The 15,947-nt window shown below is 40.9% G+C and overlaps 1 protein-coding gene across 1 annotated transcript in view; it reads right to left on the reverse strand.

Annotated features, from left to right (window-relative positions):
• Positions 1 to 3,960: 3,960 nt before the first annotated feature.
• The window catches only part of GCH1 (GTP cyclohydrolase 1), a 34,321-nt gene continuing 22,334 nt past the window's right edge, over positions 3,961 to 15,947 (reverse strand). Inside the window, exons 3-6 of the mRNA XM_079768704.1 lie at positions 13,214 to 13,269; positions 8,045 to 8,076; positions 7,063 to 7,147; positions 3,961 to 5,926 (exon numbers count right to left, since the gene is read on the reverse strand). Of these exons, the coding sequence (XP_079624830.1) occupies positions 5,800 to 5,926; positions 7,063 to 7,147; positions 8,045 to 8,076; positions 13,214 to 13,269 (300 nt within the window). The 3' untranslated portion in view covers positions 3,961 to 5,799. The remainder of the gene's footprint in view (positions 5,927 to 7,062; positions 7,148 to 8,044; positions 8,077 to 13,213; positions 13,270 to 15,947) is intronic.

Here is a 15,947-nt window from a genome sequence, read left to right on the forward strand (position 1 = left end):
ATACAGGCAACAAAAGCAAATATAGACTACATCAAACTTAAACACTTCTATGTAGCAAAGGACTCAACAGAGTGAAAGGCAACCTACAAAATAGAAGAAACATTTGCAAACCATTTATCTGACAGGGGTTAATTTATGGAGAACTCCTACAATTTAACAACAACAACAAATATATACAAATAGCCTGATGAGCAAAGGACTTGAATGCACATTTCTCCAAAGAAAATACATGGTGTCCCCCCAAAATGTATGCACACTTTAAGAGCTAATAGCTCAATTTTGAAAATGAAATGTACTTTAATAAACACTTTATAATTATTTAAAGTATGTGTATACATTTTTGGGGACACCCTATATACAAATGTCCAACATTCATATGAAAAGATGCTCAACATCATTAATCATCAGGGAAATGTAAATCAACACTATAATGAGATATCATCTCATACCCATCAGAATAGTCGCTATCAAAAAAACTGAAAAATAAGTTTTGGCAAAACTATAGAGAAATTGGGGCCCTTGTGCACTGTTGGTGGGAATGTAAAATGGTAGGGCAGCCATGGAAAACAGTATAGCGATTCCTCAAAAAAATGTTTTAAGGAATTACCATGAAGCCTTGGCTGGTGCGGCTCTGTTCCCTGGGTGTCATCCCATGCACCAAAGGGTTGCTGGTCGATTCCCAGTTAGGGCACATGTCTGTGTTGTGGGCTGGATCTCTGGTAGGGGGTGTGCAGGAGGCAGCCAATCGATGTTTTGCTCCCACATCAATTTTTCTCTCTCTCGCCCTCTGTCCCCTCCTCTCTCTCTAAAACAAACCAATTAAAAATATTTTTTAAAAAGGATTACCATATAATTCAGTAATTTCACTTTTGCATATATATCCAAAAGAATTGAAAACAGGGTCTTGAGAAGATAATTTGCACACCCATGTTCATTATTCACAATAGCCAAGAGGTGGAGCACTCTAAATGTCCACAAGTGGATGAATGCATAAAGAAAATGTAGTTTAGACCCTAGCCAGTTTGCCTCAGTGGATAGAGCATTGACCTGCGGACCAAAGGGTCCCGGGTTTGATTCCAGTCAAGGGCACATACCTCAGTTGCAGGCTCCTCCCCATTCTGGGCCCTGGTGGGGGAGTGTGCAGGAGGCAACAAATCGGTATGTTTCTCTCTGTCTTTCCCTCTCTCTTCCAGTCTCTCTGAAAATCAATGGAAAAAATATCCTCTGTTGAGGATTAAAAAAATAATAGTAATAAAAGAAAATGTAGTTTATATAAACCCTAACATATTATTCAACCTTCAAAAAGAAGGAAATCCACCCTAGCCGGTTTGGCTCAGTGGATAGAGCGTCGGGCTGCGAACTGAAATGTCCCAGGTTCGATTCCGGTCAATGGCACATGCCTGGGTTGTGGACTCGATCCCCAGTGGGGGCCTTGCAGGAGGCAGCCAATCAATGATTCTCTCTCATCATTGATGTTTCTATCTGTCTTTCCCTCTTCCTTCCTCTCTAAAATCAATAAAAATATATGTTTTTAAAAAAGAAGGAAATCCTGTTATATGCTAAACATGGATGAATGTTAAGGACATCATGCTAAGTGAAAAAAAGCCAGTCACAAAAAGACAAATATCCATGATTTTACATATATGAGGTACCTAAAGTAGTCAAACTCAGAAACAAAGTAGGTTAGTGGTTATCAGGGGCTGGAAGGAAGCGACAAAGGGGAGTTGTTCAATGGATAGAGTTTCAGTTTTGTAAGTTTTAAAAATGTGTTGCACAACAATGTGCATAGTTATTACTGTACTATACAAAGATGGTAAACTTTATGTTATGTGCCTTTCACCACACACACACACACACACACACACACACACACACACACACACACACAGCCCTGGATGGTTTGGCTCTGTGGGTCAAGTGTCGGTCTGTTGACTGAAGGGTCACTGGTTCGATTCTGGTCAAGGGCACGTACCTTAATTGCAGGCTCATCCCTGACCCTGGTCAGGGCACGTGCGGAAGGCAACCAATCAATGTGTCTCTCTCACATCAATGTTTCTCTCTCCCTCCCTTCCACTCTCTCTAATAATCAATGGAAAAATACCCTCCCTTGAAGATTAACAACAACAAAATAAACCAGATCAACCAATTGCAATGTATGAAATTCATTTGTACCTTGATTTAAATAAACTATAAAAAATAAAACTTATGAAACAATAGGGAAAAATTGGACGCTGACTAGATAATTAATATAGAAGCATTGATTTTGTGTGTATAATGAATGGTTTGTGGGGGTTTTTTACATAATTTCTTTTTGTTTAGATAATCTGAAATATTTATGGATGAAATGATGCCTGGCTTATTGGGGTGATCACTTGTAAGGAATATGAACATCTAATCACTATGTTGTACACCTAAAACTAATATACTTTATGTCAACTGTAATTGCTAAATAAATTAATTTTAAAATAAATTTAAAATATTTTAAATGATGTCTGAAATTTGCTTTGAAATAATCCAGTGGGGCCCTGGATGGTTTGGCTCAGCAGTTAGAGCATTGGGCATGTACCTTGGGAGGCAACCAATTGATGTGTCTCTCACACATTGATGTTTCTCTCCGTCTCTCTCCTATCTCCCCTCCACTCTAAAAAAAAAAAAAAAAAAATCAATGGAAAAAAATATCCTCTAGTGAGGATAAAAGAGAGAAATAGTCCAGTGGGAATGGGAAGTATGAAGGAATCAAAATGGCCAGGAGTTGAGACTTATTGCAGCTGGGTGATAAGTACATGGAAGTTCATGTACTCACGTATGGTCTATCATTGTACATTTTATTTTCCCATAATAAAGACTAAAATAAACAAAGCAAGTGCCTCTGGGAGTGTGGTGCTGTCCAGAATTTACACGCTTCCCCTGAACTCATCTATTAAGATGCTCTCCTCACCTTCAGCAGGAGGATCCAGGCCATCATGAATCCAGCTGTCCTGTGTTGACAGGCAGCCTTCTCTAAATCCTTTGGTGTCTGCACTGCTCTTCCAATAAGTAACAAAACAAGGAACTCGGCCAATCAATCTTTAGGGAAAAAACTCAGGAGCAGCATCTTGGGCTTAGTGGAGAAGCTCATTGTTTCATTGACATCTGAGAGTTGTGGTTTTAGGAATGTTTTATTTCCATAAGCCTTACTAATTTGGGTGATGAGACTTGCTACCCAACAGTCCACTGGGTTCTTTGAGGAGCCACCGGCCTCTCCAGTGCACCAGCTCCTAGACGTGCTGACCACCAGTGAGGGCAGGGGCCTCTGCCAGGTGGAGCAGGGAATGGAGACGAGACCTCCAGGGAAGAGGGTTTGATGAGGTCACCAGGCACAGACAGGAAAGAGGCAGCAACATCTTTGCACCTACTTGGAAGTTTTGCCCAAGATGGGCTCTTCTCTAGGAGGAGGAAAACTTTCTTCCACTCCTGGCACTGCCTAACTCCGGGCCCCAGCCCTTCCTTCCCCAGCTACTCCCACACGGAAAGGAGAGCCAGTTCCCAGGGGGCTGAAGTTACTCAAACTAAGCTTAAAACAACAGGGACATGGAGGCTACTCAGATTCCTCTCTCTCATCCCAGATCTCCCCTTCCCATTACGGCAGGAGCTGAGGACAATAACACCCAAAGCAAATGCCAAAGGAAAACAGAGCGCCTCCGGTTAATTTGTACTGTCACTGGGATTTACCTTCTAATAGCTTCCTGGCTGCAAGAAGCCCTTCCGGAGGGTACCTTTGCTAAAACCGAATACAATGAAAACAACCTGATGATCTATACTAGTGGTTCAAAAAGAAAGTACTTTCACAAGAACAAAGTTATAACACTTTAATAATTTAAATAGAATTAACTTCAGGAATATACACGCACATACATAAAATTCAGACAATTTCATTGAACAGTATTAAAAGTCCCCAAAATGGACTCAAAGTCATGGATATGAAAAGGTAATTTTAAAGCACTACAGACCAGAGTAAAACAAGGTAATTACTTTGCATTTACCAATAAGATGGCAGCCTGTGGATACATTAGACCTTAATGAGAACACTTCTAGGGGACGTTAGAGCAAAGAGTCATTTACAGAGGAATACAACGGATCTCAGGAAGATAAATTTATAGCTAACAATTTCTTTGGTCCTCCAAGCCACACCTGATTTTACTTTAAAATACCAAACATGAGTTTGAGTACTTAATTCTACTTCTAAATATCTAAATATTAAACAGGATAATGTTTTTATTAGCTTCAATTTTTAAAGGAACTAAAAATCAACCACCACTGTACTTTAGAAACTCCAAGTATAGAAGATTATAGGAAATGGAAGTGGGAATTTTTTTAAAAATCTCTTCCATTTTGTCTCATCAGAAGCCAAACAAAGTGCATCACAGTGGGAGAGCTAGGACTACCCAAGTTAAAGCGATCACTGTGGTTAATTCTTCTTAAGGTAATGGGAGCACTGCGTCAGCCAAATAAGAGGCTTCTTCAAGAATAATTAATTGTGTTTGTGTTTTTGCAGGGGAGTTGGGTTATTTTATTGTTTTGGCCCAACACTGCCCCAGTAGAGGAGACTTTAAGATAATCATCAATAAGGCCACAGCTTCCTGGACTAAAAGACCTGGACCACGTGAACAGTTACACTGAAGACAAGACCTTCATGGACCACCAGGGAAACCAGAATGGGGCTTCCAGTATTTTCCAGCGATGCCAGAAGATTATGGTGCATTTTCACAGACACCACCACTACAGAGGTCATTAGACACTGGACGCAGCTCACGATGCCGTCCACAATTAGTTCATTCTGCACTCTTTCATGTTCACGGAAGCTGTGCTTCTGTGGACCTGAAAGTGATGAACACTCAAAACTTCATGGAATACTTAGGAAAACTATTGAGAAGATAACGAAAAGTTTTGAGGGATCCGCAAGAAACACACAAAGTAAGCTCCCAAGAAACTTCAAAAGGCAGAGTGTAGAGGACTAGTTATTTGCAGTGTCAGTACTAAATCTCATAAAATAATGGCTTTTAAATAAAGGCAAAGGTATCTACACTCCAAATGGTGTGATATTCTCATCAAGGCACAGAGAGTTAAATGTCTAAATCCCTGTATGTTGACATGAGAACACACTCGTAAACAACTCCAGGAACTAATTCCCGATACATGAATTTTAAAAGAACAGAAGGTAGAAATGTTCCTTTTTAACTCACAGTAAAATAAAAAAAACATAGGTAATTCACCACCTTGCCTGGGTGACTAACATTACAACTAGACAGTCAAAAATAAATATATAAAAAATAAAGTGTTACTGGCGGTTTAATAAACATGGTTAAAGTGGAGCCTGGTGGACTTTGAATTTGCAGAGCTGTACAATAACTTATTTTAAGCACTACACCACTTTTGTTTGGGGAATGGAAAAAGCAGTATATTGGCCATAGTTTTCTCCCATTCCCAACACTCCTACGCTTATGAACCAAATCACCAGACTATTTGAACAAAATACATGAGTTCTTCCTCCCCAGCATCCTCAGTTATCGAACGGCAGTGATAACAACGCTACTGGCAGTGTGCGTGAATGCTGCCACTAAGCAGCGGCAGGAACAAAGCAGCGGGCCCACCCCTATATTAAAATTAACTTTATTTGACTCGCAATAAATAATTACTAAACACAATTAGTGACAAGGAGTAAGTTCCACAATTGAGAAGGGAATTGTACAAACAATTAAGACCAGACAACCAATGCGGCTAGAGGCATGATCTGCAGAGCACACGGCGTACACTGAAAGTTCAGCTCCTGATGAGCGTGAGGAACTCCTCCCGCGTCTTTGGATCTTCCCGGAACACACCCAACATCGTGCTGGTCACAGTCTTGCTGTTCATTTTCTGTACCCCTCGCATTACCATACACATGTGTCTACAGAACAAGCCAACAAAGGGAGAATAAACAGTTACTGGTTTGGTTTTAAAATAAAAAGCAGGCCAAAATATTAAATCTGATTAAACTGGGTTCACAATAACCATGTTTGTCACTTAGATAAATTTTATCTAAAATATATATATACTTTAAAGTTCCTTCTTTTTATTTATCTTATTTTATTTTTTAATATATTTATATTGATTTCAGAGAGGAAGGGAGAGGGAGAGAGAGAGAGAAACATCAATGATGAGAGAGAATCATTGATCGGCTGCCTTCTGCACGACCCCTAGTGGGGATTGAGCCTGCAACCCAGGCATGTGCCCTTGACCAGAATCGAACCCGGGACCCTTCAGTCCGAAGGCTGATGCTCTATCTACTGAGCCAAACTGGCTAGGGCTAAAAATATATATTTTTAAAGTTTCTTAGTTTAATATCTTTTATTCTTCTCAGTGGTTGAATCCTTATATCATCCAACAGGAGAGGGGAGAATGGGATAGTCTTCCTAGGTGAAAATAATACAAGTGGTCTACGGAGATACAAGTTTGAGATAAGAAGAAATCCAGAGTTCTCACTTCTTCTATTTTCATGACCAAGACAGCATTATGCTAGGTGAGGTGTTCAGAGAAATGGTGAAGTATGCTGGGCTCACCAGCCAGAATCCAGAACAGTGACCACGGTGAGTTTGAGCAACCTGGCGAAGCTGGAGAGCATGCACAGTACAGAGTCCATGCCACGCCAGGAGAATGGATGAGAACTTTGCCCACAAGCTGCATGCAATTCTCATAATGCATTCTAATTTAAAGAAGTGTCTTCTGGTGCCCTTTGTACCCCTTCTTAGTTCTATTTTTTTAAATATGTGCCAAAATATTAGAAAAACTCTGCTTGGACCAACAAAGAGCTAAAGAAGAAATCAAGAGAAGATATACAACGCTAATCACCACACCTAAGCTTATGACTGTGCAAATCACCACACCTAAGCTTATGACTCCCTACTCTTCCACAACCCCCGCACCCAAACTCACACACACAAAATAGCCTCCCATATCCTAGTTCCCATATTGGCAACACAGTAAGTGAAATGAATATCCGTTCAGGCACCACCATGACATTATTAAAAGCAAATATGGACTTACGTTGCTTCAACCACGACCCCGACTCCAGCAGGTCGCAAGGCTTCTGTGATTGCTACGGCAATCTGTTTGGTAAGGCGCTCTTGAACTGTGGATGTGACAAGGAGCTCAGTTTAAGTGTCTCACACAAACAGCTGAACGTTTCTGCTGTCTCTAGAATATATAAAAATCTCAAAATGCAGACTTCTGAGAGGTGAAAAGCCGAGACACAGCAGCTTCTACCAGCTGGCTTTGTCTGCTGCCTGGGCCACAGGAGGCCCCGTCCCATCCCCGGCCCTCAGTACAGGTGCTGACGAGAGCTCAGGAAGCCGGGCGCCCTCCAGCACCCCTGGAGGGGATGGATTACAGCAGCAACTGTCTCTCGGGTGTGCAGCAAGACCAACAGAATATTGATAACAAGCACCTCCACAGAGGAGAGCAGAGCAAATGAAAAAATAGCTCGGCAAAAGGATTAACAAGGGGGTTACGGTGTGATTATTAAATTGTACTTAGAGCAATGCTGAAACTGGTGATTTAACCTCAATAATGCAGTTCCTGTGCTGAATACACAACTGATCTTTGAATATATACATTCACTGCAGCATTACATCCATTGGAAAGCTGACAAATTTCCCAAAAGTCTATCAGAGCAGGGATTGATTAAATGAAGCCACAGCACAGCCGTGCAATGGAACGCTGAACAGCGGGCAAAACAAATGAGATACTTACATGTCTGTGGGGGAAAATGTTTAAGATGTAAGCGGGGGGGAAAATAGGGAAAAAAGATAAGTGAAGCCCATTATGTATAATATGAGCCTGTTTTGAAATGTAATAAAATAAGTTTATTTTAAAATGTTTGTATATGCATAAAAGTGTGAAGGAATGTATACAGCAGACATTTTCTGTTTTATATTCCTATGAGGTTTTAATTTTTTAAGTCAAGTGTATTATACTTATAAGAATAAGAAAATTTTTTTTCAGTAAAAAAAATAGTTTTAAAATTTACCTTGTAATCTTCTACTATAGATTTCTACAATCCTAAAAAAGAAAGATTTGTTTTAGTTAATGATAAAATTTTTAAAGTGAAATTGCTAAGGCTTCCTCATAAGACTAAAAGGACTTCACTGAAGCAATTATAGGATGTGGGCAGGAGATGAATGCTTACAGGAGGATAGAAAGATATCAAAACTACAGGACAATGAAGAGGGAAGGTCTAACCGAGACCAACTAGGACAGAGTGGTGTGTCCCTATGGCCCCAAAGAGAGAGAGAATTAAGAGTCTATAGTTCACTCACGAAAAACACAATTACAGATGAGTAATTTTAAAACTCTCAAGTCACCAATTCTAAGCCAAGACTCAAGTGTTCTAATATATATATATTTTATTGATTTTAGAGAGGAAGGGAGAGGGAGAGAGAGATAGAAATATCAATGATGAGAGAGAATCATTGATCAGCTGTCTCCTGCAAGCCCCCTACTGGGGACCGAGCTCGCAACCCAGGCATGTGCCCTTGACCAGAATCGAAACCAGGACCCTTCAGTCCGCAGGCTGACACTCACTCTATCCACTGAGCCAAACCAGCTAGGGCTCAAGTGTTCTAATTAAACATATTGTTTAATCAGAGCTTAAAGTTCAAGTTAAAAATAAATATTTGTTCATTAATAGCTAGACCATTGTCAACTACTGTGCCAACTAAACCTATTAGGATAATCAGATTAGAATTGAACAGACATCTCTTTACATAATAGGTCCATATGAGCAATCAATATGATTAACCCCCTCCCAAAATAAAAGCTGACTGATCTTAGCTTATAACACAATCTGTCAAATGATGATTTTTCTCCTTTCAACAGCTTTCACTCTAGTTGTGAAATGTAAAGATGGCCACATGAATCACCCATTTTATTTCTTTCTCTATTATTATTAATTTTTAGAGAAAGGAAGAGAGAGAAAGAGAGAGAGAAACATCTCTTTGTTGTCCCGCTTATTTATGCATTCATTTGGTTGCTTTTTGTCTGTGCCCTGACCGGGCATCAAACCCGCAACCTTGGCGTAATGAGGATGATGGTCTACCAACTGAGCAATCTGGCCAACGCTGTGAATCACCCATTTTAGAATAATAATTCACATTGAGGACCTTTTCTTTAAAATGTGGCCTTTTAGTCGTGAATTTGGACTCAAGGTTCACCTCGACTATGAGGCATTTTAAAGCCTTCTCTCCAATATGACCCTCATATAGAACTGACAACTTGCTCCTTTATACCTGTTACAGCAAATAAAGTCAATAAATGGTAGGTTGTCCTAGTCACCGCTCAACCTGAAGGCAGGAGCCACTCTGATTCTTCTGTGTTCCCAGAAGGCAAACAACATTGAAGGAATTCCAATATATATATTTTTTATTTTGTTTATTTAGTATAATTATTTTGAATCCTCACCGGAGGATATGTTTTTCCATTGATTTCTAGAGAGTAGAAGGGAGGGAGGAGGGGAAAAGAGACAGAGAAACACTGAGGTGAGACACATCGATTGGTGTGCCCCTACCAGTGCTGTGGAACCTGCAACCAAGGTACGTGCCCTGGACCGGTAATTAAACATGCGACCATTCAGTGTGCAAATATATAAAATATGTTCACCAAAGCATTTTTTTTTCTTTCTTGACGGTACCCTCAAATTGTAGACTATACTTACATATATCAAAGACTGGTTAAGTGAATTCTATTAACCAGTCAAAGAAATATTATATAACCATTAAAAAGAACTTGGACTTTTGGGACTAAAATATGTACAAGGGATTTTGATGTATTTTAAATAGAATTTAAAAAGTTGTAGTAAAAAATGTAGAGTATGATCCCCTATTTTTGGGGGGTGGGGTGGTTGTTTTGGTAATTTTAAAGAGCTTTGTTTTTGTATTTTCATAGAAATTTTCCAGAGGGTAGTGAAAGAAATATCTAGTTTTTATTCTGGGGAATAAAAATAGGAAAGAAAAACTTTCCTTTTAATCACTCATTTGTATTTAAATTTAACTGGTATGTATATTACTTTTATAATTGAGAAAGAAGGGGGGAGATGTTCTCTTTGTAATCTAATGCCTCCCCTGTCTTTTTAACTATCTCCCTTTTACCCCTGCCTACATCTCTTATTTCTAACCATCAGATGTGTTCCCTATTTACCAGACTATGCCTTGCTCCTACCCTCTTATTTGCCTTTGCTCAGGCATTAACTTTACCTAAGAAACTTCTCTACCGTTTAGAATTCCGCTCAGCCCTCCACCTCTGGGTCTCTTCAACCATGCCAGGCCACAGCGACATTGCCTCCTCTAAACTGGGAGCTCCAAACCAGCCGATTGCATGGCACCTGTTGCCTCATACTCTCACCCTCCTTGAGGGTGGAGGCTATGTCCTACTTTCTCTGGCACAGTGTCCTTCCCCAGTAGGTGTTCAATAAATAGACTAACCACGGCTACCACGAGGCACTGCAATTCAAAATTCAAGATTTAATTCTGTTCACTTGGTTATTAAGGCAAGGAAATTAATACATGTTCAATGGATTTTTAGCAACAAAAGGAATTTTTTTTTTTTTTTAATATGGGACGTTTCACGAATTTGCGTGTCCTCCTTGCGCAGGGGCCATGCTAATCTTCTCTGTATGGTTCCGATTTTAGAATATGTGCTGCCGAAGCGAGCACAACAAAAGGAATTTCTATTCAAACTAGGTTTACTCTAGAATTCTACTAAAGTTCAACCAGATCAACTCACTTCTGGCATTTTCTTAGTACTTAAGGCTTTACTGTTGGGCTGATGATATTTGACTTCTGTGGCACTGAAAGGTCATTCGTTTAAAGGCAAGCATATCACAAACTTCACCTACAAGAATAAAATGAACAGTGAAGTTTTGCAAAGACATTCAGCTTACTTTATTACTCTTTATTCCCTGAATATTCCTACTTCTTACAAGGAATAAGCAAGTTGGATAAAAACTTAGCCTTCTTGCCCTAGCTGGTTTGGCTCAGTGGATAGAGCATCTGCCTGTGGACTGAAGGGTCTCGGGTTCTATTCCAGTCAAGGGCACATGCCCGGGTTGCAGGCTTGATCCCTAGTAGGGGGCGTGCAGGAGGCAGCTGATCAATGATTCTATCTCATCATTGATGTTTCTATCACTCTCTCCCTCTCCCTTCCTCTCTGAAATCAATAAAAATATATATATTTTAAAAAACTTAGCCTTCTTTTCCATTTAATAGACCCTTTATTCATTTTTTTTTACATTAAATCTGAAACTAAAATACACTCAGTTTTGGGGTTAGCTTTCCTTCCCGCCCCCCCACCCCGCCTTAAATTTTAATCCTGTTCATTTAAGGACAAATCTCCAGGCTAATAATCAACTCCTTTGTATTGTTTCATAAAAGCCTAATTATTTGAGATCTTTTCCTTGCACTAGGAAAGGAAATAACCAAAGATTATTTCTTCTGCTTTCAAGTTACCATTTATTCCAAGATCTCACTGGATCACTCTGGAATCCACTTCCATAAAGTGTTACCCATGGTCTACATATGGTGGTCTTAGAGAGAAGGTGCTTACCTTAAGACCAAGGCCTATGTAATCTACCAAGCTGTTTTATAATATGAAAACTCTCCACTACACACCGTTCACAGGGGGACAGGCTGTGACTGGCACCAGCAGTGCCAGAATACCTACATGGGGAAGATGCAGGCGTGGCAATAGAAATTACAGTAGGGTCCGTTACCCCCTCACCACCAATACCCTTTCTCAGTCACCCCTTGGCACCGCCATTGGGTACAAATCCCTGAAAGGGGAAAGGTGTTTCTGGATTTGTGTTAAGAGCCTTATTGCAGTGAAGCAATTACAGCTGAGACAATAACATCCTTTCATGGGGCCAAGGAGCTCTGTCTGGTGGCAAGATTACTGACCAAGAATAAAGTCAGACACTGGGAAAGTTAAAGTTTTCTCTTCTACTTACTTTCTCCTTAATCCCTAGAGGAAATGAGTGAAAAGAAAGAAAGAAAAAGAACAGCCATGGAAGGCAACTGTCAGACTGCTGGGTGGTTTTTACAGATTCGACATGGAATTGAAAAAGATCTGGACCATTTCAGGACTGTGGCAAAACTCAGTCCAGGTGGAGAAGAAACAGAAACACATCAGAGCCACAGAATAGTCACACGATCATGACCAATTCTGATATGGTCACTATAACCTCAATCAAGTTATGAAAACTTAGCTTGGTTTGTTGTAAAAAGTATGTTTTGGAGGGGAAGCACTTGACTGTGTATTCATTACCTATTTTTCTTCATTTTGTTCTTAACTCTCTCTCAAAACACACACACACACACACACACACACACACACACACACACACACACTCCTCCCAGGATTTCCCCAGTGCTATTTCTATACAGAGAAATTACAAAGAGGGACATTAACATACTGGTGATGGATCTATCCAAGATATATAAACATGGACCCTCAAGTTGACTGTCAGTTAATTGATTACCATACTCTCTTTCCTAAAACGCTAATAAAAACGATAGCAGAGGAAAAATGTTTAAAGGAACGAACACATAGGATAAAGAATAGAAAAGAAGCTGTAGCAGAAAGGAAAGAAGTGGGAGAGAGGAGAGTAGGCACTATCTTGGAGTAGAGCTGAGAGGAAGACACAGACTTGTGTCTGCAAAGGCAACGAAACTAGAAGTGAACTGATTGGCCCTGCAGGACCCCAGAGAGATGCCTGAAGGCAGGGTTGAGACCCCAAACGATGGTTGACTGATTGAAGTCTGAAAACAGTGCAGTGCAGTTACACCCCTGCCCAGGTTTCCTCCCCCACCCCTCACTGTTAGCTAAGCCACCCTGAAAGGACCAGGGCTCAGGTCCTCTCCAGTCAGGAAGGCTCTACACAGAAAGGCGTGAGCTAGGACTTCAAGGATATGCCAGTGGATGAAAGGCTACGAGACAGGGGTGGCCGGGAAGCAATGGGGGAGTGAGAAAAAGGACATTTGTATTTCAGGTCCAGTCTAAGTCCTCTAAGTCTTTATAAATTTTAATTTGCAATGCGAGCTCGACGTTAGATCCACACTGGTCAAGAAGGAAAGCCTGCTGAGATCCTCGCTGTGCAGGCCCAGGTCCTATAAGCCTGCTTTCCTATTCACCGTGCAGTCATGCTTACCTTGCAAGTTTGCTGAGGCCAAGGACTTGTTTGTTGGGAAGGTAACCGATGTGGACCTTTGGAGAAGAGACAGAAATTATGAGCTCAGTGAAAATACAGCACTTTCTTGTGACAAAATAAGGAAATAAGGAGACATAATACAGAATACTTTTATGAAATTCAACTCATGAAAATGTGTCTTTAAAACATCTAGAAGACTTAAGATTTAAAAAATAAAGCATATATGTAGACATTTAAAATTCACATAAATGCAGTAAAAGGAAAATATATAAGAATGATTCTATTAATAATGATTCTATGAATATAGTCATGGTATTTCCTGGTGAAGTTAAATTCTCTTTACAGTTCTTAAAGTCTTTCCTCTATTGAGGGGAAACATATCAAGAAAGTGCAAATTATCCTGCAGCAACAGTAAACTGTAGGCAGGGCTCAACCGGTGTGGCTCAGTGGTTGAGCATCGACTCATGAACCAACAGGTGCCCAGTTCAATTCCTGGTCAGGGCACATGTCCAATTGCAGGCTCAATCCCCAGTGCGGGGAGTGCAGGAGGCAGCCAATCAATGTCCCTCTCTCATCGATGCTTCTATCACTCTCTCCCTCCCTCTCTCTCTCTAAAATCAATAAAAACATTTTTTTAATGGAGCCATAAAAGTCTCCTGGAAATGGTTGAAACTGTAACTTTAAAAATTGTCATTCCACACATCACTGCAGCCTTAACGATCCCATCCTGTTGTACAGAAAGAGGGGTTCCACGCCCTTTGTCACGCAGGGTGGCCTCATTTCTAAGCTGCTGGACAGTACCAGGAGAAGAGCCCAGATGCAAATGTGACTGTGCAAGAACCTGGATCCTAACACTTATGTTCTTATAGAATACTATATAATAAAGATGTAATATGCAAATGGTTGTTACACCGTAAAGCATAACGACCAACTGCATAATGACCGGATACGGATCAGCAGGAGGGTGGGGCAGTGAGCTACAAGCGGGTGGTGGAGAGCTACAGGAGAGGGCAGTGCAGCAAGCTATGGGGGAGGGAAGAGGAGGGGAGCGGAGGGAGCTAAGGAGGGCAGCAGCGAGCTACTGGCTATAAGCCGGTGGCAGAGAGCTACAGGAGGGGGCAGGGCAACAAGCTATGGAGGGGGGTGGAGGGCAGAGGGAGCTACAGGAGGGCAGCAGTGAGCTACTGGCGAGCTACTGGCGCATGGATTCATGCACAGGGCTACTAGTCTACTATAAAGCAAAGCCATTTTTATAATCTTAATAGGCACTGATTAATATCTAATATGTAAATGTTATTTCTCTTTGAGCTATGCATTAGGTATGGAGAAAACATTCATTCTCCATAAAGGCTAAAGGTAAATGATCATTGTAGGCCATCAATTAACCTAATATAAAATTATAGACTTATTTGCATCATGGTGAGCCAGCATTTGTTGCATCTGTTCACCTACTTTTCTATACATGTGAATAATTGATCTAGTAATAATTAGTGATTTTTCATCTACTATCACTATGCTGTGGGAGTTTGCAAATACCCACATATCACCTTCCTGGTCAGCAGAAGGAGAAAGTAAAGCAGCTCCTAAATGTTATGTATTTCAAAGAAAATTAGTGCGTTAAAACTTTCCCATAGAATCAAGGCCTTTGCACCACTTGAAATGTTTATACTAACATGCAGAGCTATAATCTGTGCATTGTTTGTACTATTTTTTGTCTTCCTAAAGATCCTAAGTCATTTAAATGTCCATTTTAGAAAATCACCACTGATAGGGCCTGGTTGCCAATGGAGCCTATTAGGTGATTAAAGGATTGGAACTTGCAGTCCCACCCCACCTCCACACATACCACCCAGGAGGGGAGAGAGGCTGGAGGCTGGATCTATTGGCAACGGCCAATGATTTAATCAATCGTGACTATACAATGAAGACTCCATAATAACACAAGCAGATGGAGTTCAGAGAGCTTCCCAGGTGCTGAATGCATGGACTTGTGGGGAGAACGGCATGAGCGCCCTGTGCCCCTTCCTCTGTGCCTTGCCCTGTGCATCTCTTGCATCACTGGCTGTTCTGAGTTACATCTGTTCCCAATAAGCCAGTGACCGAGTAAGGGACATGTTTCTTTGAGTACTTGTGAGCCATTCTAGCAAATTAATCAAACCCAAGGAGGGGGCTGCTGGAACCTCCAATCTGTAGCCAGTTGGCCAGAAGCACAGATCTGAACCTGGGCTTTCAGCTGGCTCCTGAAGTGTGAGTGTTGGCAGGACGGGGCTCCAGGCTGGGGGTAGGGGCTGGGCATTCTAGGACTAAGCCCATAACTTGTGGTATCTAATGCTATCCACCTCCGGGTAAACAGTATGAGAATTGAGTTGAATACTTAGATATCCTGCTGGCTTCCTAGAATTATTTGTTGGTGTGGGGAATTCCCTTCTATTCCCAACCTCACCACGTTGGAATTAGGTCTGAGACCACTTAAGAAGGGGTGAGAGACTGCGCACAGGATCAAGCTCCTGGATCTGGCCTCAGCCAAGTCACTAACTCCCTATGAACAGAATAGATGGTATTTGTGTGTAATGAGATAATATATAGCAATGAAACGAAACAAACTACAGCAATAGGCCATGACATCAATGACTTACAATGTGGAGCAAAAGAAGCCAGATACAAAGAACACATGCTGTAGGTTCTTTCCATTTATATACTCTGAATGGCCAGATCATTATGATCTCTGAACGCA

This window comes from Cnephaeus nilssonii (assembly GCF_951640355.1).
Source record: "Cnephaeus nilssonii genome assembly, chromosome: 4".
NCBI classification, from domain to species: Eukaryota; Metazoa; Chordata; class Mammalia; order Chiroptera; family Vespertilionidae; genus Cnephaeus; species Cnephaeus nilssonii.